Below are 27,347 nucleotides of genomic sequence, written 5' to 3' on the forward strand. Positions count from 1 at the left end.
TTTACTCGCACATCCCAAAGAAGTACGGGATTGTAGGCTAATCGGCCTCTGTACATTCCCCCTAATGCGCAGGGAGTGGATGAGAAAGTGGGATAACGTAGAACATTAGATTTGGTCGGCATGGGCAGGGTGGGCCGAAGGGCCTTGTATCCAAGCTGTATCTTACAATCAATCAACTGCAAATCTTCGTCTGAAGAAGGGTCTCGACCCGACACGTCACCCACTCCTTCTCTAGAGATGCTGCCTGTCCCGCTGAGTTACTCCAGCTTTTTGTGTCTGGCAGGTAGGAAATGATGGATGAAGACAAATGCAGACACGGCAGTCCCTCTGTGATTGCAAGCAAACTTATACTACTAAAGTAGGTACTTTGGGTAAAACACAAAGTGCTGGAGTAACTCAGTGGGTCAGGCAGCATCTGTGGAAGGAACGGAAAGGCGACGTTTCAGGTCGGGAGCCTTCAGACTGATTGAAGTAGGGGAGAGAAAGGTAGAAACGAGAGGTGGAGGCTGGACAAAGCCTGACGAGTGATGGGTGGATACAGGCGAAGGGGGATTGATGGGCAGATGGGTGGAGTAAGGCTAGAGATGCAAAGGAGACCAAAGTGAGTCGTTTAAGGAAAGAAGAGGAGTGAAATGAAAAGCCAGAGGGAGAGAGATAGGTGGGGTGGGGAGGGTGGGTTATTGAGAGGTGAGGGGACACAGCAAAGAGAGAGAGAGACGGAGGGGGGCATGTGTTACTTAACACTGGAGAATTTGCTGTTGGCAGTTGCGTTGTGAGCTACCCAAGTGGAATATGAGGTGTTGTTCCTCCAGTTTGTGCTTGACAATGGGGAAGGTCTTTACTTTGGGAACATGCACATGGAAGTGCAGCTAAGAAGCAAGGTTGATTTCAGAAAAGAAACACACATCTAAGAATATAGCCACACGGAGCACAAAAGATCAACTTTATTTCTAAAAGAAACCAGCGTCACGCTTACGTTAGTTAGTTAGTTAGTTAGTACACTACGACAACACAGAGGTCACCGACAACATTCTTCTTCGTCACAAGAATAAATTACAGCTTCATCACTGAACAATCTGTGGAAATTTGAAAAGAATATGATATATAGACATAAAACCATAAAGAAGTAAATCTGAAATCCACAATGGACTGATGCAGGGTAATTAATGCTTCAATATCCTGATGAGTCTTGTGTACTGGAGCACGTGGTGGAAGAGAATTCTTGTGCCAGTACTTGCTGTAAAGTGCATGGATCGATCCCAATAATTAATAAATCTAAGGTGGACACAAAAATGCTGGAGTAACTCAGCAGGACAGGCCACATCTCTGGAGAGAAGGAATGGGTGACGTTTCGGGTTGAGACCCTTCTTCAGACTGAAGAAGAATAACTAGTCTTGTTATTGGGAGTCACAAGTTACAGGAGTAGAATTAGGCCATTTGGCCCGTTGAGTCTACCCCGCCATTCAATCATGGCTAATCTCTGCTTCCTAATCCCATTTTCCTGCCTTCTCCCCATAACCCTTGACACCCATTCTAATAAGTATCTATCTCTGCCTTAACAATATCCACTGACTTGGCCTCCGCAGTGTGGCAATGAGTTCCACAGATGAACTACCCTCTGACTAAAGAAGTTCCTCCTCACCTCCTTTCTAAAAGAGCGCCCTTTAACTCTGAGGCTATGATCCCTTATACATCTTTGTAGTTTTTTTCTTCACAAACCGATTTGGAGAGGAAATTATGTTAATTCCCCAACCGAATAATTCTTGACTGTTGAAAACAGCGATTTTAATTTTCCCATTTTCAATATCCTAATACTGGTAAACTAAAGAAAACCACAATCGTTTTGTTTTGTCCTCCACCTTCCATGTGGTTTTGCTCCTGCAGTATTCCAGAACTGAGTCCCGGGCAAGTGGGGGATGTGTCTCCACAAAGCTCCACTTCCTCCGTCAGTCTTCACACCTCACCTTTCAACATCTGACTGAGACTGGTTTCTCTGGGCGGCACGGTGGCGCAGCGGTAGAGTTGCTGCCTTACAGCGTTTGCAGCGCCGGAGACCCGGGTTCAATCCCGACTACGGGCGCTGCCTGTACAGAGATTGTATGTTCTCCCCGTGACCTGCGTGGGCTTTCTCTGAGAACTTTGGTTTCCTCCCACACTCCAAAGACGTACGGGTTTGTAGGTTAATTGGCTTGCGTTTATATACTTGGTATAATTGTAAATAGTCCCTAGTGTCTGTAGGATAGTGTTAATGTGCGGGGGATCGCTGGTCAGTACGGACTCGGTGGGCCGAAGGGCCTGTTTCTGCGCTGTATCTCTAAGCTGAACCAAACTGATCTCTCGTTTCTGACTGTCTACCCTATCTATGCTCTGACCATTTTATATATTTCTATCAGATCTCCCCTCAACCTACGACATTTCATAGAAACCAATCCCCTGACTCTCAGTCTGAAGAAGGGTCTCGACCCGAAACGTCTCCCATTCCTTCTATCCAGAGATGCTGCCTGTCCCGCTGAGTTACTCCGGCATTCTGTATCCACCTCCCTGTGGGGATGAACTATTGGGTCGTGCATTTTGGAAAGTTTGTGAGATTCGAACCCAAACATTGGCTCTCGACTGAACAGCCTGCAAAGGCTGGCTGGCCATTTAGGACTGAGATGTGGAAAAACCTTTTTCACCCAGAGAGTTGTGAATCTGTGGAATTCTCTGCCACAGAAGGCAGTGGAGGCCAATTCACTGGATGTTTTCAAGAGAGAGTTAGATATAGGAGGTTCTGATTGTGGATGTTCAGCCATGATCACAGTGAATGGCGGTTCTGGCTCGGAGGGCCGAATGGCCTACTCCTGTACTTATTTACTATGATTGTAAGACCATCTGTTTAGGCCACCACGTGGGGAACTATCATTTAACTTTGAGGAAATAAAGTCAGATAAATATGTTTTCTGGCGAAGAATGGTGGGGAACAAAACAACTTAATATAAGCAATGCATCGCTAAAACAACAGCTGTAAGACAATCATGCAGGTATGGCTTACTGAACCACTTGGTTTTCTATTGATGGGCTTTAGAAAGGAATATGCCCTTTTGCAAAATAGTAGAACGTAAACATTTTCGATCCTCTGGCAGCCCGACATTGTGACAAGGATCTGTTAAGACATGCTACAATTAGAAATGACAAATAGTTAGAGAATCCTATTTACTTGAAGTCACTGCAGACACCCACCTGATAACTTGGATTTTGCCTTGAACTGAACTGTCTCCAGAGATGCTGCCTGACCCGCTGAGTCACGCCAGCATTTTGTGTCTCCCTTCGATTTTAACCAGCATCTGCAGTTTTTTCCTACACATTTTGCCGCTCCACTTTGCTTTTGCTGTTGCTCTCCACAATTCCCATCATGATTACACATGCTGGATTTACAAAATGAACCATCTAATCGTTATTATTTTAAGAATATGAATGTAAAATGATGTAGCAAGCTTTATAATAACAAAGAACTGTAGATGCTAGTTTACCAAAGAGAGGCACAAAGTGCCAGAGTAACTCAGCGGGTCGGGCAGCATATCCGAAGAACATGGATAGTTAACGTTTTAGTTCGGGACCCGAAATCAATCTGAAGAAGGGTTCCGACCTGAAACATTACCTATCCATGCTCTCCAGAGATGCTGCCTGACCCGCTGAGTTACTCCAGCACTGTGAAACGTCACCTATCCATGCTCTCCAGAGATGCTGCCTAACCCGCTGAGTTACTCCAGCACTCTGTGAAACGTCACCTATCCATGTTCTCCAGAGATGCTGCCTGACCCGCTGAGTTACTCCAGCACTTTGTGTCTTTCTGTAGCAAGCTTCACACAGTTTGAGAAAGCAAAATGAGAAATTTTAGTGCAAATAATTTTCCTGATTTTGTTTTTAAAGTTAAAAATTTGGATTTTTACATTTGGTAGTTTAGATATTGTAAAATCCATTTTACTTGTGTCAAAGATCACCTGTTTATTTCTTGATTAGTGCAGCCTAGCATTCCAGTTACTGTAAACCCCCTTGTGATGTGTAGTGGGATGACTGAGACTGGTTTCTCTGTCATTGTCACGTTGCCTGTAAAAAATGTTGTTCTAATTATCGCATCAGTCGAAGATCATGTTTACATCCTGGAAAGAGTGCAGAGAAGAATTATGAAGATGTTGCCAGGACTCAATGCCTGAGCTATCGGGAGAGGTTGGGCAGGCAAGGACTTTATTCCTCAGAGTGCAGGAGGTTGAGGGGTGATCGTGTAGTGGTGTATAAAACCATGAGGGGAATAGATGGGGTGAATGCACAGAGTCCTTTACCTAAGGTAGAGGAAATCAAGAACCAGAGGACGTAGGTTACGGGTGAGAGGGAAAAGATTTCATAGGAACCTGAGGAGTAACTTTTTCACACAGAGGGAGGTGGGTATATGGGACGAGCTTCCAGAGGAGGTAGTTGAAGCAGGTACTGCAACAACATTTAAAAGACACTTGGACAGCTACATGGAAAGGAAAGGTTTAGAGGGATATGGGCCAAATGTGGGCAAATAGGACTAGTGTAGATGGGGCATCTTAGACATGGACATTGGGCTTGTTCCTGTGCTGTACGACTATTTAGGTGACACGTGAATCTCGATGCCTATTCTTCTGCAAACTAGTCATAAGATCATAAGTGATAAGAGCAGAATTAGGCCATTCGGCCCATCAAGTCTACTCTGCCATTCAATAATGGCTGATCTATCTCTCCCCCCACCCCCCCCAAGCCCCTCTAAGTTTTCTCCTCATAACCTCTGATACCCATATGTTAGCCAATTGTCAGCAATTATTTCAGGTTAATGAGAAAGCTAACTTTATTCATTCATTAATGCACTCAGGTATATTCCAAAAAGTGTATGTGTCTATCACAATGCAGAGAGAATTCTAAAAAAAAGGGGATTAATGTAGGATTGGTGTAAATGGGTGTTGTGGACCGGTATGGACTCGATGGGCCAAAGGGCCTGTTTCCATTGCTGTATCTCTCTTGGAGACTCTATAAACTAGTCTTGGTGACCGATTACCACTTTAAATCTATTGTACACGCAGCAAAGTTACCAAGCAATGTGAGCAGTGAAATAAATGATCTGGAATTTGAATAGGACCTAATTCTGGAGAGAAATAAGATTCTTGCTTCAAGAAGGGATTTCAAAATTCAGCGTGGAATTAAAATGTTTGAGAGGAAGGCAGTGATTTAAGTGGACGGGTGGCCACTATCCCAAAGGGACTCATTATCAGGCAGTCTTGTACACATTTATGCTTTCTTGTATACATTCTGCATTCAACAAAAGCTTTTCACCGTACATGTGTCGATAAACTAAACAATTTTTTTTAAAAATCCAAATAAATAGTGATTCTCTGGTTGATAACAGCATTCCGTTTGACATTCAACATCCGCAGTGGGAGATAAAGTGCACATTATTTCACACCACACACAGTTACACCTGCACGCACCTCACCTGCCAGGATCTCTGCCCCTTACCCAGCTGGGAAACTAGCCCTCACCACACACACCGCCTTGTGATGGATCCGTGCAAGGCCCATGGCATTCCCACTCCTCCCGTCGCCCCCCACCTCCAAATTCCCATTAAACCCGCGCCGCAGTTTGGCAGTCGGCCGCATCCCGTCCGCCGACTGAGAAATCGAAACGCCGTGGCAAAAGAGTTAATCGGAGAAGAGACTGGCAAAGGATTTCCTCAGGTTTCGAATCGTCTCTGCTTTGGCCTCGTCTTCGTTGGAGGCAGCGTGCTGGGGGGGCTCGCAAACGCTGAAGCTGTTCGTCAAAGATTGTGATTTGCTGCAAGGAAAATGAAAAAGGTACAGGCTTCCATTAGCCCCGAGACCGGCCGCACAGTTGTATTACGTGAATGTGAGACTCCTGCACGTTACAGAGAGGACAGGGTCAGGCTAGGCCGCTGAGAACAACAGGGGACGCGGTGTGAGGGGGGGGGGGGGGGGGGGCACCGAGAATAAAGATGGAGCCGGCATGGGCTACGCCGCCGAGAACATCCGGGGACGAGGTGTGAGGGGGGAGGGCACCGAGAACAAAGATGGAGCCGGCGTGGGGCACGCCGAGAACTAAGGGGAACCTGGCGTGGGGGGGGCACAGAGAACAAAGATGGAGTCGGCGTGGGGCGCCGCAGAGAACTAAGGGGAGGCCCAGCGTGGGGGGGGGGGGGGGCACCGAGAACAAAGATGGAGCCGGCGTGGGGTGCCGCCGAGAACTAAGGGGGGCCCGGCGTGGGGGGGGGGGGGCACTGAGAACAAAGGGGAAAGTGGCCTGGGGAGCTGCTGAGAAGAAACGGGGACCTGGAGTGTGGGGGGAGGGGGGTTCATAGAGAACCCTCAGAGGGAGGTGGGTGTATGGAATGAGCTGCCAGAGGAGGTAGTTGAGGCAAGGACTATAACAACATTTAAAAGACTTTGCAGATACATGGATATGAAAGGGATATGGACCAAACGCGGGCAGATGGGACTAGTGTAGATGATGGGGTACCCTGATTGACATGGGCAGGTTGGGCTGAAGGGCCTGTTTCTGTACTGAATGGCTCGATGATACTATGACTCTGAAAGGGTCCCAGCTTGTCACCCAATACACCTTTGTGGGCAATGCAGATATATCAGTGGGCATTGTGTCTGAGAATGCACGCAAAAGAAACTTACATCTAGTTGAAGGGCGGTCTTTTAGAAAGGAGGTGAGGAGGAACTTATTTCGTCAGAGGCTGGTTAATCTGTGGAGGGCTGTGGAGGCCAAGTCAGTGGATATATTTAAGGCAGAGACAGACAAATTCTTGATTAGAATGGGTGTCAAGGGTTATGGGGAGAAGGCAGGAAAATGGGATTATGAGGCAGAGATCAGCCATGATTGAATGGCGGAATGGACTCGATGGGCCGAATGGCCTAATTCTACTATAACTTGTGAACTTCAACTCCTATAACTTGTTATGCTAAAACTGATCTGATAGTTAAATAGTGCCCTATTGGCAAAAATGGTAAAGTCTCCTACTTCATCGGCTAATTCAGCACGGAAACAGGCCCTTCGGCCCAACTCGTCCGTGCCGACCAAGATGCCCCATCGACGCTAGTCCCATTTGCCCGCGTTTGGTCCACATTCCTCTAAAGCTTTCCTATACATGACTTTGAATATGTTTTATAAATCTCCACTCAGCTGCAGACTTTTGTACACAGAAAGAACTTAATCAGAATTAGGAGGAAGGGTTTAATAGATCGGATAAGATTTGCTGGCTAATGATTTTGTACCAGGTACAAACATTCTACATTGCGCTTTGTTATTTCCACAGAGATTTCTCTGCAGCCACAACTTCACTAATTGGCATACTGTGTTGTTGGTGGGAACAAAGCAGGTTTACTGTTTACAGACACAAAAACCTTGAGTAACTCAGCTTTCTTCTGTCTTGATCCGAAACGTCACCCATTCCTTCTCTCCAGAGACGCTGCCTGTCCCGCTGAGTTACTCCAGCTTTTTGTGTCTATCTTTGGTGTAAACCAGCATCTGCAGTTCCTTCCTACAGGTCTATTGTTTAACTCCATCCCGCACAATAACGACATTGCTCTTTGACTTCAACGTGCCTCTTTTTCTCGGCTTTTTACAGTAATGCCAGTCTGTACGGTGTCCATGTACGCAGTGTACAACCTCTATTGCTGACGTGAAAAAGCTCCAGCATGAGAAACCAAGCAAAAACTTGGTGGGGTGGGGTGGGGTGGGCCACTGAAGATCTGTGGTGGAACTTCTTCCTTCTCTCCTCTGCCACTAAGCTCCTGGACACTTCCCTTTAGTTTAGAGATACAGAGCTGAAACAAGTCCTTCGGTCCACCGAGACCGTTCCGACCAGTGATCCCCGCACACGAACACTATCCTGCACACATTAGGGACAATTTACAATGATACCAAGCCAATTAACCTGCAAACCTGTACATCTTTGGAATGTGGGAGGAAACCGGAGCACCCGGAGAAAGCCTGCGCATGTCACGGGGAGAAGCTAGGAACACTGTACAGACGGCACCCGCTGTGAGGATTGAACCCGGGCTGCAACTCTACCGCTGTGCCACCGTGCCACCCTTGCCATACCAACATGACCAGCAAAGTCTGGATAATTCTGACAATCAACGAGAATGGGACCCATCCATCACCATGCCAAGTTAAAGAGCTTTAATTATCGAGTTTGAGGTGCTATCGGCTCGGAACACCCACATCCCTCCATTCCTTGCTTGCCCACGTGCCTATCTAAACGTCTCTTAAACGCCACTACCGTATCTGCCTCCACCGCCATCCCAGGCATCCAGCACCTTCTGTTCTGCCCCTCTCACCTTAAAGCAGAGCCATGCAGCATAGATACAGAGCCTTTGGGGCCAACCTGTCCCTGCCCATCCCATTTACCCACAATTGACACATATCCCTCAAAACTCGATTGCCTTTCCGCTGACTGGTCAGCATTGCAAAAAAGCTTTTCACTGTACCTTGGGACACGTGACAATAACTCAACTAAGTAACTAAACCTTTCCTCCCCCTGTACCTGTTCTGGACGTTGGAGTTTCCACAGCTGAGGAGCAAGGTTCAGAGTGTGTGGGAAGGAACTGCAGATGCTGGTTTAAATTGAAGATAGGCGCAAAATGATGGAGTAACTCAGCGGGACAGGCAGCATCTCTGGAGAGAAGGAATGGGTGACGTTTTGGGTCGAGACCCTTCTTCAGACTCGACCCGAAACTTCACCCATTCCTTCTCTCCAGAGATGCTGCCTGTCCCGCTGAGTTACTCCAGCATTTTGCGCCTATCTTCAGTGTAAACCAGCATCTGCAGTTCCTCCCTACACAATATCCTACCTCTTCCTCACCTTTGTGCAATCTTATCCACACGTTATCACAATACAATAATGTCAAAACCCTTAATCACTATCACCCATGGATAGTGTAAGAAAATAACTGCAGATGCTGGTACAAATCAAAGATATTTATTCACAAAATGCTGGAGTAACTCAGCAGGTCAGGCAGCATCTCAGGAGAGAAGGAATGGGCGACGTTTCGGGTCGAGACCCTTCTTCAGACTGATGTCAGGGGGGCGGGACAAAGGAAGGATATAGGTGGAGACAGGAAGATAGAGGGAGAACTGGGAAGGAGGAGGGGAAGAGAGGGACAGAGGAACTATCTAAAGTTGGAGAAGTCAATGTTCATACCGCTGGGCTGCAAGCTGCCCAGGTGAAATATCACCCATGGATAAGTAACTTGGTAAATGTTTATCAGCATGGGTTGCGTTAATGGGCTTTTATTTATACGCATCATCTTGACATTCAGTGCAGCAAGACAGATTAAAGTTGAAACCAACAGTTCCAAGAGCCTGACCCGCGACTTACTTGAGCTGGGGCTGGGATGGTGTGCTGTGTGGCTGTGGTGTTACTCCCCCTGCCCCGGGCTGGTTGGGCAGCTTGCCCAGCAGGCCAGAGAAGGCTCCTGGCTTGGGTGCCTGGTTGGGAGATGCGCCGGCTGACTTGATCTGCTTGGGAGATGCGGAGCCCGAGCCTGGCGACTTGTCCTGCTGCCCGGGGCCGGTGTGAGGAGCCTGGCCCTGCTGCCCTGGTGGTGAGCACCTCCTCTGGGGCGCCGTGTTGGATCGCTGCATCTGTGGACTCTGATGCTGCCGAGAGCTTCCTGCATTGGAGACACAAGATGGAGCATGGAGACATCGAGACACAGAGACCCAAACATGGAGACATCGAGACACACAGACCCAAACATGGAGACATCGAGACACAGAGACCCAAACATGGAGACATCGAGACACAGAGACCAAAACATGGAGACATCGAGACACAGAGACCAAAACATGGAGACATCGAGACACAGAGACCCAAACATGGAGACATCGAGACACAGAGACCCAAACATGGAGACATCGAGACACAGAGACCCAAACATGGAGACATCGAGACACAGAGACCCAAACATGGAGACATCGAGACACAGAGACCCAAACATGGAGACATAGAAACATGGAGACAGAAACATGGAGACAGAAACATGGAGACAGAAACATGGAGACACATAGAGACATTGAAACATTGAGACAGAAACATGGAGACATAGAAACATTGAGACGGAAACATGGAGACACATAGAGTCATAGAAACATTGAGACAGAAACATGGAGACACATAGAAACATTGAGACAGAAACATGGAGACACATAGAAATATTGAGACAGAAACATGGAGACAGAGAAACTTAGAGACATAGAAACATGGAGACAGAGAGACATAGAAACATGGAGACATAGAAACATGGAGACATAGAAACATGGAGACATAGAAACATGGAGACATAGAAACATTGAGACAGAAACATTGAGACAGAAACATGGAGACATAGAAACATGGAGACATAGAAACATTGAGACATAGAAACATGGAGACATAGAAACATGGAGACATAGAAACATGGAGACATAGAAACATTGAGACATAGAAACATGGAGACATAGAAACATGGAGACATAGAAACATGGAGACATAGAAACATGGAGACATAGAAACATGGAGACATAGAAACATGGAGACATAGAAACATTGAGACAGAAACATTGAGACAGAAACATGGAGACATAGAAACATGGAGACATAGAAACATGGAGACATAGAAACATGGAGACATAGAAACATGGAGACATAGAAACATGGAGACATAGAAACATGGAGACATAGAAACTTAGAGACATAGATACTAGAGGAGCGAGATAGACCACTCGATCCTAAAAACGTAGTACGTCACGGCGCCATTTTAGTAGGCAGAAACTTGCAGAAACATTAAAAAAGAAAAATAACAAAATTTTGTGAATTGATAGATGCGATATATTCTGCATTTTAATGGTATCATCACACATACTGTTCCCCCAAAACACTGATTACACTGAGTACCCCATTCCTGCTTTCTCCCCATATCCCTTGATTCCGTTAGCCCTAAGAGCTAAATCTAACTCTCTTGAAAACATCCAGTGAATTGGCCTCCACTGCCTTCTGTGGCAGAGAATTCCACAGATTCACAACTCTCTGGGTGAAAAAGTTTTTCCTCATCTCAGTCCTAAATGGCCTACCCCTTATTCTAATTAAGTCTTCTTCGACACAGAACTGTTGAACAAAATGGTCTATGTATATACTTTTCAAACAGGAGACGCAAAAAAAGTTTTGCCATTTAGGAATGTGATTCCTATCTCATACTTTCTCAGTTTGGTTTAGTTCATTGTCGCGTGTACCGACGTACAATGAAAAGCTTTTGTTGCGTGCTATCCAGTCAGCGGAAAGACAATACGTGATTACAATCCAGCCATCCACAATGTACAGATACATGATAAGGGAATAACGTTCAGTGCAAGGTAAAGCCAGTAAAGTCCGGTCGAAGATAGTCCCAGGGTCTCCAATGAGGCGCTTTTTCTGGTTACTGCTGTGCCACTCTGCCAATGTGTGGTCTGTAGGTTAGTTAATTAACCCTCTGTAAATGACCCCAAGCATGTAAACAGTGGATGCAAAAGTGGTAATAACATAGAACTAGTGTGAAAGGGATTATAATCAGTGGTCAGCATGGACTCAGTGGGCCGGATTCAGTTTAGAGGCTGGTTCATGCCCCATGTATCTGCCTCGCCAGGGTCAAGTACTGGGATCTTCAGAGCAGCCAGCTGGAGGAACTTTCTCATCTCTTTTCTTTGCTGAATTAATGATATTAATGCAACAAAGCCAGACACAATGAGAAGCACAATTGGATCAGCAACAGGTGAACGTGGATCGTAAAGATATAAAGTACAGCACAGGAACAGGCACTCCGGCACCCAATATAAACTATTCCCCACTGCCTGCCCTTTAGATGTATACCTAAAACCCAATTATGGAGGAGATTGACAAATTCTTGATTAGTGCGGGTGTCAGGGGTTATGGGGAGAAGGCAGGAGAATGGGGTTGAGAGGGAAAGATAGGTCAGCCATGATGGCATGGAGGAGTAGACTTGATGGGCCGAATGGCCTAATTGCCTAATTCTGCTCCTAGACCTTAGGGACTAATGTAGCTCAAACGACGGAGAGGATGCAGTTTTCTACAAACCATCAGTAAATGATCATTTTTTTAAACTTGTTGGCAGCTTGATGTAAACTGCATGGGTTTTAATGGTCCCTTCACTCGTTTTGCATCTCCTGTTTGAAAAGTATATACATAGACCATTTGTTCAACAATTCTGTGTAGAAGAACATTGTCAGAACGAGGCCCAGCGCAAATTGGAGGAACAGCACCTCATATTTTGCTTGGGTAGTTTACACCCCAGCGGTATGAACATTGACTTCTCTATCTTCAGATAGTCCCTGCTTCCCCTCTCTATCCTCTCCCCCTTCCCAGTTCTCCCACTAGTCATCCTGTCTCCAACTACATTCTATCTTTGTCCCACCCCCTCCGCTGACATCAGTCTGAAGAAGGGTCTCGACCCGAAACGTCACCCATTCCTTCTCTCCAGAGATGCTGCCTGACCCGCTGAGTTACTCCAGCATTTTGTGTCTACCTTCTGTAGATTCTTCCTACGTTTAATTATTGCCGCTGGTACTACCCACCTTGAGGTACAGGACGAGCTTGGGTTGTCTGGCCCCACTGGGCATTCGTCCCTGTTTGAGTGGGGGTTTTTGATGATGGAGGCTGGACCTGTGGAGGATTTGAGAAATTAAAGTGAAAACAGGAGTATGAAAAATGAGAGTAGAGTATTTCGCTTGATCGTACACTGTGCCACTGCACAAGACATTGGATGAAATGATCCTGGCCTCCACTGCATCACCCCAATAACCCTGCATTCCCAAATCATGTAAAAACATATCAACCTCACCTTCGAGAATATACCCAATGACTTAGTGTCCACAGCTGTATGGAACTGAAAAATACAAACATTCACAATTCACAAGGTTGGAAGAGTGGGCAGAGAAGTTGCCACAGAAGGCTGTGGAGGCCAAGTCAGTGGATATTTTTAAGGCAGAGATTGATAGATTCTTGATTAGTACGGGTGTCAGGGGTTGTGGGGAGAAGGCAGGAGAATGGGGTTGGGAGGGAGAGATAGATCAGCCATGATTGAATGGCGGAGTAGACTTGATGGGCCGAATGGCCTAATTCTGCTCCTATCACTTCAGATCTATGATCTTATGATCTTTTAAAGTGGCAGCTGGAATACAGTGTGGCAAAGTGTGGACTCATGCATTTTGGTAGTAGGAATAAAGGTGTAGACTATTTTCTAAATGGGGAGAGAATTCAGAAATCGGAGGTGCAAAGGGACTTAGGAGTGCTGGTGCAGGATTCCCAAAATGTTAATCTGCAAGTGGAATCGGTAGTAAAGAAGGCAAACGCAATGCTAGCATTTATTTTGAGAGGACTAGAATATAAAAACAGGGATGTAATGCTGAGGCTCTATAAGGCGCTGGTCAGACCGCATTTGGAATATTGTGAGCTATTCTGGGCCCCATATCTGAGGAAGGATGTGCTGGCTCTGGAGAGGGTCCAGAACAGGTTTACAAGAATGATCCCAGGAATGACTGGGTTAACATATGATGAGCATTTGTCGGCACTGGGCCTGTACTCGCTGGAGTTTAGAAGAATGAGGGGGGACCTCATTGAAACTAACCAAAGAGTGAAAGGCCTGGATAGAGTGGATGTGGAGAGGATGTTTCCACTAGTGGGAGAGTCTTGGACCAGATGGCACAGCCTCAGAATTAAAGGATGTACTTTTAGAAAGATGAGGAGGAATTTCTCTAGTCAGAGAGTGGTGAATGTGTGGAATTCATTGCCACAGACGGCTGTGGAGGCCAAGTCAGTGGGTATATTTAAGGCGGAGATTGACAGATTCTTGATTAGTGTGGGTGTCAGGGGTTATGGGGAGAAGGCAGGAGAATGAGGTTGAGAGGGAAAGATAGATCAGCAATGATAGAATGGTGGAGAGGACTCGATGGGCCGAATGGCCTAATTCTGCTCCGAGATCTTAGGAACTTATGAATATACGTAATGACTTAGTATCCATCGCCCCATGAAAATGAAAATTCCAAACGTTCACAACTCTCTGTGGTGACAAAATTGAAAATTCCAAACATTCACAACTCCCTGACAAAGCTTCACACGCCTAACCTTGTTGAGTGTCATCCCGGCTTGTTGCTGAGATACTTCAGCGTTTTCAGAGAGGACCTGGTTCATTTTCCCAATGACAAGCTCCGCGATAAGTTGTCGGTCCTCCTCGATGTATTCCCCGATCAGAGGCATGGCGCTGTCCATGACCTGCAGCAGAGGGCAGCAGAGAGCATGCGGTCAGCTCAGTAACCACAGTGCATGGAACATCACACTATGACCCATTTAACATCAAGAGGCTTACAATCAGCCAAATGTTCTCAACACTTTCAATCACATTCCTTCTCATAAGGTATTTTTTATATGACTTTAAGTCTGCAAACTCTGGAAATGGTCCATGTCACTCAAACTCAAGAGAGAGTCAATAGTCAATAGACAATAGGTGCAGGAGGAGGCCATTCGGCCCTTCGAGCCAGCACCGCCATTCAATGTGATCATGGCTGATCATTCTCAATCAATACCCCGTTCCTGCCTTCTCCCCATACCCCCTGACTCCGCTATCCTTAAGAGCTCTATCTAGCTGTCTCTTGAAGGCATTCAGAGAATTGGCCTCCACTGCCTTCTGAGGCAGAGAATTCCACAGATTCACAACTCTCTGACTGAGTCACATTTAGCTCTTTGGGATAATGGAGTCAAGGGATACGGGGAGAAGGCAGGAACGGGGTACTGATTGTGGATGATCAGCCATGAACATATTGAATGGCAGTGCTGGCTCGAAGGGACGTATAGCCTACTCCTGCACCTATTTTTCTATGTTTCTAATTGATCTATATTCCCAAATCATGAGAATAAACTATCTGATAGGGTTCAAACTGGGCAAAAAACAGTGCTGGAGTAACTCCGAGGGTCAGGCCCATCTGTGGAGTGAATGGACAGGCAACGCTTTGTGTCGCGACCCTTCAGTTCTCTTACCAGCTCTGGCTAACGCTGAGATTTCAGTGCATGGAATACTCAGCGCACGACTAAAGTCTGTACGTATAAGAAGGAACTGCAGATACAAAGCGTCACCTATCCATGTTCTCCACAGATGCTGCCTGACCCTGGAATTTAGAAGACTGAGGGGGGGGGGGGGTCTTATAGAAACGTATAAAATTCTTAAGGGGTTGGAGAGGCTAGATGCGGGAAGATTGTTCCCGATGTTGGGGAAGTCCAGAACCAGGGGTCACAGCTTAAGGATAAGGGGGAAGTCTTTTAGGACCGAGATGAGAAAACATTTCTTCACACAGAGAGTGGTGAGTCTGTGGAATTCTCTGCCACAGAAGGTAGTTGAGGCCAGTTCATTGGCTATATTTAAGAGGGAGTTAGATGTGGCCCTTGTGGCTAAAGGGATCAGGGGGTATGGAGAGAAGGCAGGTACAGTTACTGAGCTGGATGATCAGTCATGATCATATTGAATGGCGGTGCAGGCTCAAAGGGCCGAATGGCCTACTCCTGCACCTATTTTCTATGTTTCTATGACCCGCTGAGTTACTCCAGCACTCTGTGAAACGTCACCTATCCATGTTCTCCACAGATGCTGCCTGACCCGCTGAGTTACTCCAGCACTCTGTGAAACGTCACCTATCCATGTTCTCCAGAGATGCTGCCTGACCTGCTGAGTTACTCCAGCACTTGGTGTTGGTATTGTTCCATGTTCCAAATGTCTGCAAGCTGGTCTTACAATTTTTGAAATTACTTTGGCCGAGTGATCTTTGTACATGGTCTCTTTGCTCTTCCACAATTCCTAGTCTGTCGGCATTTAGAAGATAGCCTGATTTGCCTTTCTTGGATTTGGAATGGGTCAACTTACACTCGCCAAGGCTGGGTTCCATCTGTCACTGTTCTATTTAAAGTCCAAGCTGCCTATGTTAGTTTGCAGTGTCCTCATCCTATCTGGTCAGGTCTGTGTAGCTTTTGGTCTCTGCGTTGGAATGGCGGTTATGGCAAAAGGGAGCAGAACACAAAATGTTCCAGTGATCCGTAAAAGGATTGTCTCGAACACAGCCAGCCCTTAATCCTGGCACATCTGTAAATAGATGCACACCACTGCTAATCCTTGTAGTTTAGCACCACATTGGGTTTCTGGGAATGATTTTTTTGTTTGATCTTTCTGAGAATGGTTTCTCAGTAAATCCCACACACTATGAAAGGCTTTATTTACAACCATAAGGGGACACAAAATGCTGGAATAGCTCAATGGCTCAGGCCGCATAGATGAAGATCATGGATACAACATCCTTTAAGCAAGAGTTTCCTGACAGATACCAGGAGTGGGAATTAGAAAATGACCATTTATAGAAGAAATGTTATTTCTGCTCAAATGCCCTACACTCTTCATAAGCGGCAGTAGCAGAATGAGGCCACTCGGCCCATTGATCATGGCTGATCTATCTCTCCCCATTCTCCCTCTTTGATGGTAAATAATCTTGCACAATATTGGAAATGTGACTGGGTCAAAGCTAAATCTTTGTGCAGACTGTTAGTAAAAAAACAACTCAATGTTTATTCTGGATTTGCCAAGGGAACCGTTCAAAGTGCCCTCTGTGGTACTGTCTGTATTTGGTTTAATACGGTCATAAGGAATAGGAGTAGAGTTAGGCCATTCGGCCCATCAATTCTACTCCACCCATTCAATCATGGCTGATCTATCTCTCCCTCCTAACCCCATTCTCCTGCCTTCTCCCCATAACCACTAACACCTGTACTAATCAAGAATCTATCTATCTCTGCCTTAAAAATATCCACTGACTTGGCCTCCACGGCCTTCTGTGGCAAAGAATCCCACAGATTCACCACCCTCTAACCTCATCTCCTCATCTCCTTCCTAAAAAAACGTCTAATGAAGAATCAAGAATCTATGTACATGTTGTGATTGATTCATTACAGGAGGGTTGAGTTTCGGTGGAGAGATTTTTCTGACTAAATTACATGATTAGCATTTAAGGAACATCACATTCACATCAAATACCAACAGATTGGGTTGGCAGGGTGGCGGAGCGGTGGAGTTGCTGCTTTACAGCTCTCGAGATCCCGGTTCCATCCCGACCTCGGGTGCTATCTGTACGGAATTTGTACGTTCTCCCCGTGGGTTTTCTTCGGTTTCCTCCCACACTCCCAAAGTTGTACAGGTTTGCAGGTGAATTGGCTTGGTGGAAATATATAAATGTGAAATTGTCCCTAGTCTGTGTGTGTGTGTAGGGTATCTTAGGAGATGGATCCAAGATCGTCTGAAAAAGGATCTCGACCAGAAACGTCACCCATTCCTTCTCTCCAGAGACGCTGCCTGTCCCACTGAGTTACTCCAGCTTTTCATCTATCTGAGGAGATGGATATATTGTGAGGATAGACACAAAAAGCTGGAGTAACTCAGCGGGTCAGACAGCATCTGTGGAGCGAAGGAATAGGTGACGTTTCACAGAGTGCTGGAGTAACTCAGCGGGTCAGGCAGCATCTCTGGAGAACATGGATAGGTGACGTTTCACAGAGTGCTGGAGTAACTCAGCGGGTCAGGCAGCATCTGTGGAGAACATGGATAGGTGACGTTTCGGGTCGAAACCCTTCTTTTTCCATTCCCTTCTCTCCAGAGGCGCTGCCTGTCCCGCTGAGTTACTCCAGCTTTTTGTGTCTCTTTGGTTTACACCAGCATCTGCAGTTCCTTCCCAGATATTTTGAGATGTTTGGTTTGTGCGTTTGCTCGTCCTGCCACTGGGTGGCAGCCAATGATCGTTTCCTGAGAGAGACGCTGGCATAGTTGTCCACAACCTCGGTCTCTGCATCATCTCCACTAGGCTCGCCAACTGGCCCGTATTAGCCGGGACATCCCGTATTTTGGGCTAAATTGTTTTTGTCCCCTCCGGGACCGCCCTTGTCCCATATTAGGCCCGGGGGGGCGCTGTAGGCCCGGACAGTGTAGGTCCGGACAGTGTGGGTCCAGACAGTGTGGGTCCGGACACTGTGGATCCGGACACTGTAGATCCGGACACTGTAGATCCGGACAGTGTGGGTCTGGACACTGTGGGTCCGGACAGTGTAGGTCCAGGGGGTGCTGTAGGCCCGGACACTGTGGGTCCGGACACTGTGGGACCGGACAGTGTAGGTCCGGACAGTGTAGGTCCAGGGGGTGCTGTAGGCCCGGACACTGTGGGTCCGGTCGGTGTAGGCCCGGACAGTGTAGGTCCGGACAGTATAGGCCCGGGTGGTGGGTTCTGTCTTGCAGCTACCGGATATGGGTGGATGCCTGTGCGGAGATGTTCTGTACTCTGGTATTTCTGCTTTAGATTGTAGACTTTAGAAATATTGTGGGGAAAAAAGAGGCCATTTGGCCCACCGTTTTTCATGGCGACCAGTGGACAATCACACTCACTCAGGACAATTTTACAACTTACCAAAGCCAATTCACCTATAAACCTGTACATCTTTTGAGTTCAGAGATACAGCGCAGAAACAGGCCCTTCGGCCCACCTGGTCCGCGCCGACCAGCGATCCCCGCACATTAACACTATCCTACACCCACTAGGGACAATTTTTACATTTACCAAGCCAATTAACCTACAAACCTGTATGTCTTTGGAGTGTGGGCGGAAACCGGGGCACCTGGAGAAAACCCACGCAGTCACAGGAAGAAGGATAAAACTCTGTACAGACAGCACCCGTAATCAGGATCGAACCGGGTCCCTGGCGCTGCGAGGCAGCAACTCTACGCTCCGCCACCGTGCTGCCACCCTGGTTTCTCTTCACTATCCATTGGACATGAGTTTGGCCTGATTGTATGCATTGTATAGTCAGATCTGGCTTGGTTGAATAGCATACAAATAATTTCAGTACTCTGGATGTTGGTGAGCCCACCTGTGGAGTATTGTGTTCAGTTTAGGCCGCCCTGCTATCGGAAGGATGTCGTTAAGCTGGAAAGAGCACAGAGAAAATTTACAAGGATGTTGCCAGGACTCGAGGGCCTGAGCTGTAGGGAGAGAGGTTGGGCAGGCTGGGACTCTATTTCTCGGAGTGCAGGAGGCTGAGGGGTGATCTTATAGAGGTGTCTAAAACCACAAGGGGAATAGATAGGCTGAATACACAGAGTCCTTTACCTAGGGTAGAGGAATCAAAACCAGAGGGCATAGGTTTAAGGTGAGAAGGGAAAGATATAATAGAAACCTGAGAGGTAACGTTTTCACTCGGTCGGTGGTGGGTGTATGGATCACGCTGCCAGAGGTAGTTGAGGCAGGGACAACAACGTTTAAAAGACACTTGGACAGGTACATGGACAGGAAAGGTTACGGTGGATATGGGCCAAACAGGGGCAAATGGCACTAGCGTAGTTGGGGCATGCTGGTCAGCATGGAAAGTTGGGCCGAAGGGCCTGTTGACTCTAATACACCTGCCACAGGATGGGCCCACACAAGATGAGCAAGCCTTGTTAGCAACGAAGCAGCAGTCACTGGACGTGGAGACGTGTGGTATCTGGGAGATGGTCACGGGACTAACCTCAATGATGTAATCCTTGCCATCCTTGCCATGGACCGCCTTCACTGCACAAATGTCCAGTCCGCCAAACATCTCCGCACAGGCATCCACCCATATCCGGTAGCTGCAAGACAGAACCCACTGTAGGGCTGACCCACTGACACCACGCAGGGTGCTGCACCGCCCCGCAGCACGCACCACACCGCCCTGCAGCACGCACCACACCGCCCTGCAGCACGCACCACACCGCCCTGCAGCACGCACCACACCGCCCTGCAGCACGCACCACACCGCCCCGCAGCACGCACCACACCGCCCTGCAGCACGCACCACACCGCCCCGCACCATGCATCACACCGCCCCGCACCACGCATCACACCGCCCTGCAGCACGCACCACACCGCCCTGCAGCACGCACCACACCGCCCTGCAGCACGCACCACACCGCCCTGCAGCACGCACCACACCGCCCCGCACCATGCATCACACCGCCCCGCACCATGCATCACACCGCCCTGCAGCACGCACCACACCGCCCCGCACCATGCATCACACCGCCCTGCAGCACGCACCACACCGCCCTGCAGCACGCACCACACCGCCCCGCACCATGCATCACACCGCCCTGCAGCACGCATCCCCCAGTGCTGCACCGCCCCGCACCACGCATCCCCCAGTGCTACACCGCCCCGCACCACGTATCCCCCAGTGCTGCACCGCCCCGCACCACACCGCCCCGCAGCACGCACCACACCGCCCCGCACCATGCATCACACCGCCCTGCAGCACGCACCACACCGCCCTGCAGCACGCACCACACCGCCCCGCACCATGCATCACACCGCCCTGCAGCACGCATCCCCCAGTGCAGCACTGCCCCGCACCACGCATCCCCCAGTGCTACACCGCCCCACACCACGCATCCCCCAGTGCTGCACCGCCCCGCACCACACCGCCCTGCAGCATGCATCACACCGCCCCGCACCACACCGCCCTGCAGCATGCATCACACCGCACCACACCGCCCTGCAGCATGCATCACACTGCACCACACCACCCCGCACCACACCGCCCTGCAGCATGCATCACACTGTACCACACCGCCCCGCACCACACCGCCCTGCACCATGCATCACACTTCACCACACCCCCCTGCAGCATGCATCACACTGCACCACACCGCTCCGCACCACAACCCCTTGCACCATGCATCACACTGCACCACACCACCCTGCAGCACCCGTCCCCCAGTGCTGCAGCACCACTGCATCAAGGCACCGGGACGCAGCTTGCATTGGGAGGTATTAGCTACAGTGGGAAGTTGGATACACCTGGGTTGTTTTCTCTGGAACACCAGAGGGTTTTTGGTGAGACCTGGTAGAAGCACAGCTCCACCACCAATTTCTCGGCAACTCAAGGTTCGGCACCTCCTTTAATCCGGACAAAATCACGAGAGTGGGCTTGAAATCCCCCCGGAAGCCCCTCCGACAACTTGTCACCCTGGCCAGCACATGGGGCCCTTGGCGTTTAAGAGACATTTAGATAGGAATGTGGATATGCAGGGAATGGGGGGATATGGATCATGTGCAGGCAGATCAGAGTTGGTCTTGGTATTATGTTCAGCACAGACATTGTGGGCCGAAGGGCCTGTTGCTGTTCGATGTCCTATGTTCTATTTAATCTCTATTCCCACATATAGAATCGTGAGCGGACTTGTGGGGATTTCTGTTGTTCTGACGTTTGTCCTGTTTCTCCCCTGGGCTTCTTTGCAACAGGTGTTTTGCGTCAAACTATAAACTGGGATAATGAATGAATAGTGGCTGGCAGCCAGACGGCATGAGCTCACCGAGGAGAAATATCACAACGCCTCTGTGCACAAGCTAGGCTCGCCAACTGTCCCGTATTAGCCGGGACATCCCGTATTAGGCCCGGGGGTGCTGTAGGCCGGGACACTGTCGGCCCGGACACTGTAGGCCCGGACACTGTAGGCCCGGACACTGTAGGCCCGGACACTGTAGGCCCACACACTGTAGGCCCCGACACTGTAGGCCCGGACACTGTAGGCCCGGACACTGTAGGCCCACACACTGTAGGCCCCGACACTGTAGGCCCCGACACTGTAGGCCCGGGGGCCGCTGTAGGCCCGGACAGTGTAGGCCCGGAGGCCTGGGCGCCGCCTAACGGAGGTTGTGAAGCAACCCGCCTCCTGGCCCGGCCACCATTGGTGGAGCGGGAGCACGTGGCTGCTGGCTGGGTGAGGTCGCGTGGGGCCTTTTGTCCCTTATTTGGGAGTGAGGACGTTGACAACCCTAGAACAACCGTTCCCACCGCAATAAGGTGCCTTCACGGTCTCAGCAGAGCTGTGCAAGTTGGCACCAACAGCTGGCTTTTTCAAAGTGATTATACTGGTACTGTTCCACGTTTGAGAGGCTGTTTCTGGGCAGTTTGGTCTCGTTTTTTAGTTTTTAGAGACCCAGTGTGACAAAAACAGGCCCTTCGGCCCACCGAGTCCATGCCGGCCAACGATCCTGTTACACTAACAGAATCCCACACACACTAGGGACAATTCACAGGCCAATTAACCTACAAACTTGTACGTCTTTGAAGTGTGGGAGGAAACCGGAGCACCCGGAGAAAACCCACACAGGTCACGGGGAGAACATACAAACTCCGTACCGACAGCACCCGCAGTGGGGATTAGAGCACGGGTCTCTGGCGCTATGAGGCAGCAACTCTACCGCTGCGCCACCGTGTCGGGCAATGTTGCACTGCTGCACCACTGATGCAGGATACATGTCGAACAGAACACCATTGCACCAAGAGAATAGGTGCAGGAGTAGGCCATTCAGCCCTTCCATCATTCAGTATGATCATGGCTGATCAGTACCCCGTTCCTGCTTTCTCTCCATACAGTATCCATTAATTCCGCTAGCCCTAAGAGCTATATCTAACTCCCTCTTGAAAAACATCCAGTGAATTGGCCTCCACTGCCTTCAGTGGCAGAGAATTCCACAGATTTCTCTGGGTGAAAAGGTTTTCCTTATCTCTGTCATAGATGGCCTCCCCCTTATTCTTAAACTGTGACCTCTGGTTCTGGACTCCCCCCATCATGAGGGAACATTTGTCCTCCATCTAGCCTGCTCCTCTACCTATTTTCTAGATATAGCTCCAATCCCTTAAGAATCTAGTGCGGCACGGTGGCGCAGCGATAGAGTTGCCGCCTTACAGCGAATGCAGCGCCGGAGACTCAGGTTCGATCCTGACTACGGGCGCCGTCTGTACGGAGTTTGTACGTTCTCCCCGTGACCTGCGTGGGTTTTCTCCGAGATCTTCGGTTTCCTCCCACACTCCAAAGACGTGCAGGTATGTAGGTTAATTGACTGGGTAATATGTAAAAAAAATTGTCCCTAGTGTGTGTAGGGTAGTGTTAATGTGTGGGGATCGCTGGGCGGCGCGGACCCGGTGGGCCGAAGGGCCTGTTTCCACGCTGTATCTCTAAATCTAAAATCTAAAATTTTTATATGATTCTATAAGATCCCCTCTCATCCTTCTAAATTCCAGTGAATGTAATCCCAGTCACTCCTTTGGTTGGGATACTCCTGGCTTGACCTCTTTAAAAACAAGTAACATGATTAACAAGGCTTCATGGAAGGTATTTGGTAACTCAAGGAGGTTACATTGAATAAATAAGCCTGTGGAAAATGTTACGAAGAGGTTTGGTCATGGGTTTCATTCTTTGCCATCTTGTACAAGGCCGAGCCCTCAGTGTGGATGTTTCCTGGCCTGGGTTTATGTGGTCGAAATACTTACCGTTCCGTCATGGCTACTTGTTCCAGCATCGCCGAGCCAGTGTTTGCCTTCCAGTTTCCTGAAATTGAAGTCCTCCTGAAAGGATAGAAAAGGTCACAATGAGAAGACTGCTTTACAGAGTTTACACTGAAGACAGACACAAAAAGCTGGAGTAACTCAGCGGGACAGGCAGCATCTCTGGAGAGAAGGAATGGGTGACGTTTCAGGCTGAAGAAGGGTCTCGACCCATTCCTTCTCTTCAGAGATGCTGCCTGTCCCGCTGAGTTACTCCAGCTTTTTGTGTTTACCTTCGGTTTAAACCAGCATCTGCAGTTCTTTCCCACACCCTACACAGTTTATAGCTGTGTGCAAGGAGTATCTGTAACTCGTGTTTCCACCGAGCCCACAGCTAACAACAAACTGTTTGTTTCCTTTATCATCGTCACTGTTTTGCATATCTTTCATTCATTTTAGTTTGGTTTAGAGATACCGCGCGGAAACAGGCCCTTTGGCCCACAAAGTCCACACCGACCAGCGATCCCCGCACACTAACACTATCCTACACACACTAGGGACAATTTTTACATTTATACCAAGCCAATTAACCTACAAACCTGCACGCTTTTGGAGTGTGGGAGGAAACCAGAGCACCCGGAGAAAACCCACGCAGGTCACGGGGAGAACGTGCAAACTCCGTACAGACAGCACCGTAGCTGGGATGGAACCCGGGTCTCCGGCGCCATGAGCGTTGTAAGGCAGCAACTCTACCGCTGTGCCAACGTGCCGCCGATTTGTTCTATATCTCCCCAGACCATCGTCTATATCTCTCGTTTCCCTTTCCCCCGACTCTCAGTCTGAAGAAGGGTCTCGACCCAAAACGTCACCAGTTCCTTTTCTCCAGAGCTGCTGCCTGACCCGCTGAGTTACTCCAGCTTTTCGTGTCTTATTCTACGACCAAAATCGCTCCAGAAAAAAAGACAGCAAATGCCTGTAATACTCAACAGGCGGAGAGAGAAGCAGAGTGATAGATCCAAGGCCTTTGGTCAGATGGAGTCTGATGCTTGGCCCTCTGAGCCCATTGTGCCATCGATACCAATCTACAATATCTAGACTACATTCCTGCTCTCTCCACATGATGCCATAATTTATCAATCTCCTTAACATGGAACAGTACAGAACAGGAACAGGCCCTTCAGCCCACAATGTCCGTGCCAAACACCATGACACATGAAACTAACCTCCTCTCCCTGCACGTGTTCCATATCCTTCCATTCCCTGCATATCCATGTACCTACCCAAAAGCCTCTTAAAGGCCACTATGGTATCTGCCTCCACCACCACCCCTGGCAGCACGTTCCAGGCCCCCACCACCCTCTGTGGGGAAACACTTCCCCCACACATCTCCTTTAAACTTTGCCCCTCTCACCTTAAAGCCATGCCCTGTAGTCTTTGATATTCCCACCTTGGGAAACAGGCTCTGTGTCTACCCCATCTGTGCTCTGACCATTTTATATATTTCTATCAGGTTTTCCCTCAACCTCAGACATTTCATAGAAACCAGTCCCCTGACTCTCAGTTTGGAGAAGGGTTCCTCCTCTCCTCCATGCTGCCTGTCCCACTGAGTTACTCCAGCACTTTGTGTCCATCCTAATTTGTCCAATCCCTCCTTACAGCAAACATACCCTGTATCCTGAGATGGTGACTGCGTGTTTCATCCTCCCATCCGTGAGAAACCTTCCCCTCACACCCAGAGTGACCAGCCCTTTCAGAATGGTTGCCCACACGATCAAACGGCAGGTGCTCACATGTAAGCTTTGTAGTTGTTCCCAATCTTCTGGATTCTGATGTCGTACTTGGAGTCGATGAAAGGTTCTGTGGTGGCGTACGTTTTGGCCAGAGCCACCACACTGGCAATGTCCTGGAAGTCGTAATGGTTTTCGACCTTCACCTGCAAAACACAAACCCAGACCAGCCGCATTGTAAACCTCGTTAGGGGCACGACTGGAATTTAACACCGTGAAGCCCGCGGTCTCTGGTGAGAAGAGGCCGACTCGGGAGCTCCGTGCCGCGGAGAGAGATTCAACCGTCCCGACGCGGGGAGTTTCGATCGCCCCGACGCGAGGGTCTCGATCAGTCGGCAGCGGCGACTGTGGACGGTTCAACAGCCCCGACCGCGGGCGAACAAAGAGGAAGACGATGGAACTTTATTACCCTCCATCACAGTGAGGAATGTGGAATCCGCTGTGGTGGATGTTTATGTTTTATTTTATGTGGCTGTGTGTCTTGTTGCTTTTCACTGGGTGTGGCTGTGTGGGAACTCAAATTTCACTGTACCTTAATTGGTACACGTGACAATAAACTGATCTTGAAATCTTAAACCATAACAAGCACGTGAAAACTAATTCCTTAACGACGCTCCAGTGAGTGTGGTGTTTACGTGAAGGAAGGAATTGCAGATGCTGGTTATAATCGAAGACGTACACAAAAAGCTGGAGTAACTCAGCGGGACAGTCAGCGACTCTGGAGAGAAGGAATGGGTGACGTTTTGGGTCGAGACCCTTCTTCAGTCTGAGAGTCAGGGGAGAGGCAAAATTAGAGGTGTATGATGTTGATAGACACAAAATGCTGGAGTAAGAGTCTGAAGAAGGGTCTCAAGCCTAAACGTCGCCCATTCCTTCTCAGCCTGTCCCGCCGAGTTACTCCAGCATTTTGTCTCTATCTTCGGTGTAAACCAGCATCTGCAGTTCCTTCCTCCCCAATATATGACATTCAGTTGGTTGAACTCACACAGGATTGTGATCTTTCTTTCACAGATGACCAAATGCGGAAAGGCACGATGTGAGATGACTTGGAGGCGGCCAATCGGGTAGCTGAGTTGCCTCCACACCCATGGGCTGTGATCGTTGGGCCCACCCGACACACACACACACACACTGGGCTGAACTCTGGTTTACTGAGAACGCAAGGACGTGTGCTGCACCAGCAACAGCCTCCCAGCTCTGACCACTCACCACTGGCCCCTCACAAAGACGTCTAACCCTCACGTTCCGCACAGCTCAGACCCTCCGGGACAAGGACAACCTCCACGTCCAACTTCACGACGTGCGGTGTCTTGTTTTCATCTTGCTTCTTTGAAATAAGTCGCTGGCTTTTCAGTTTTTCTGGATGAATGTGTTGGATAAGTAAATGTTGCACTTCACACACACACCGGTGCTCTGTGAAATGCTAATTCGCACATATCTCAAACACACTGGATGAGACTGGATGCAGGCGAAGATATCAGGGAGGTTGGCCACGCCAACTCTAGGTAAGTGTTTGGACATGATGCAGACGAGGTTCACAAGTGATAGGAGCAGAATTAGGCCATTCAGCCCATCCAGTCTACTCCGCCATTCAATCATGGCTGATCTATCTCCCCCTCCTCACCCCATTCTCCTGCCGTCTCTCCTTAACCCCTGACCACCCACACTAATCAAGAAAGGTTTACCAGAACGCTGCCTGGATTAGAGGGTGTTAGGCACAGGGAGAGGTTGGACAGACATGGATTGTTTTCTCTGGAGCGTCGGAGGTTGAGGGGAGATCTGATTGAAGTGTATAACATAGATAGGGTAGACAGTCAGAACCTTATTCCCCAGGGTGGATATGTCATTGACAAGAGGACTATAAGGTGAGAGGGGAAAGGAGATGTGCGGGGCACGTTTGTCTTTACACAGGAGGGTCTGGGCAGGGATGGGTAGTCCACAGCTCCTATCTCTCTGTGTCTGTGTGGCTCAGCATATACTGACGTTGAGTTGTGTGGACACTACACTTCACTCACTCACTCGGTGCATATCGCGGTTTCCTTGCATGTGACACCACTCACCTTTCCCATGCCGGCATGTGCGTGTCCCATCTTTACAACCACCGGGAACTTGGGAATGGTCAGCTGCAACAGAAAGAAACCTCAATG

At 48.8% G+C, this 27,347-nt stretch overlaps 1 protein-coding gene across 4 annotated transcripts in view; it reads right to left on the reverse strand.

The window, feature by feature from the left end:
* Positions 1 to 926: 926 nt before the first annotated feature.
* The window catches only part of syn3 (synapsin III), a 149,016-nt gene continuing 122,595 nt past the window's right edge, over positions 927 to 27,347 (reverse strand). For 3 of the 4 annotated variants that reach the window (XM_078416752.1, XM_078416750.1, XM_078416751.1), the window contains exons 7-15: positions 27,261 to 27,323; positions 25,204 to 25,346; positions 23,420 to 23,494; positions 19,631 to 19,733; positions 14,174 to 14,320; positions 12,891 to 12,935; positions 12,625 to 12,712; positions 9,398 to 9,692; positions 927 to 5,826 (exon numbers count right to left, since the gene is read on the reverse strand). In XM_078416752.1, coding sequence (XP_078272878.1) covers positions 5,694 to 5,826; positions 9,398 to 9,692; positions 12,625 to 12,712; positions 12,891 to 12,935; positions 14,174 to 14,320; positions 19,631 to 19,733; positions 23,420 to 23,494; positions 25,204 to 25,346; positions 27,261 to 27,323 — 1,092 coding nt within the window. In that variant the 3' untranslated portion in view covers positions 927 to 5,693. The remainder of the gene's footprint in view (positions 5,827 to 9,397; positions 9,693 to 12,624; positions 12,713 to 12,890; positions 12,936 to 14,173; positions 14,321 to 19,630; positions 19,734 to 23,419; positions 23,495 to 25,203; positions 25,347 to 27,260; positions 27,324 to 27,347) is intronic. The other variant, XM_078416753.1, reaches the window with a different exon arrangement.

Source organism: Rhinoraja longicauda, chromosome 20 (assembly GCF_053455715.1).
Source record: "Rhinoraja longicauda isolate Sanriku21f chromosome 20, sRhiLon1.1, whole genome shotgun sequence".
Taxonomy (NCBI): Eukaryota; Metazoa; Chordata; class Chondrichthyes; order Rajiformes; family Arhynchobatidae; genus Rhinoraja; species Rhinoraja longicauda.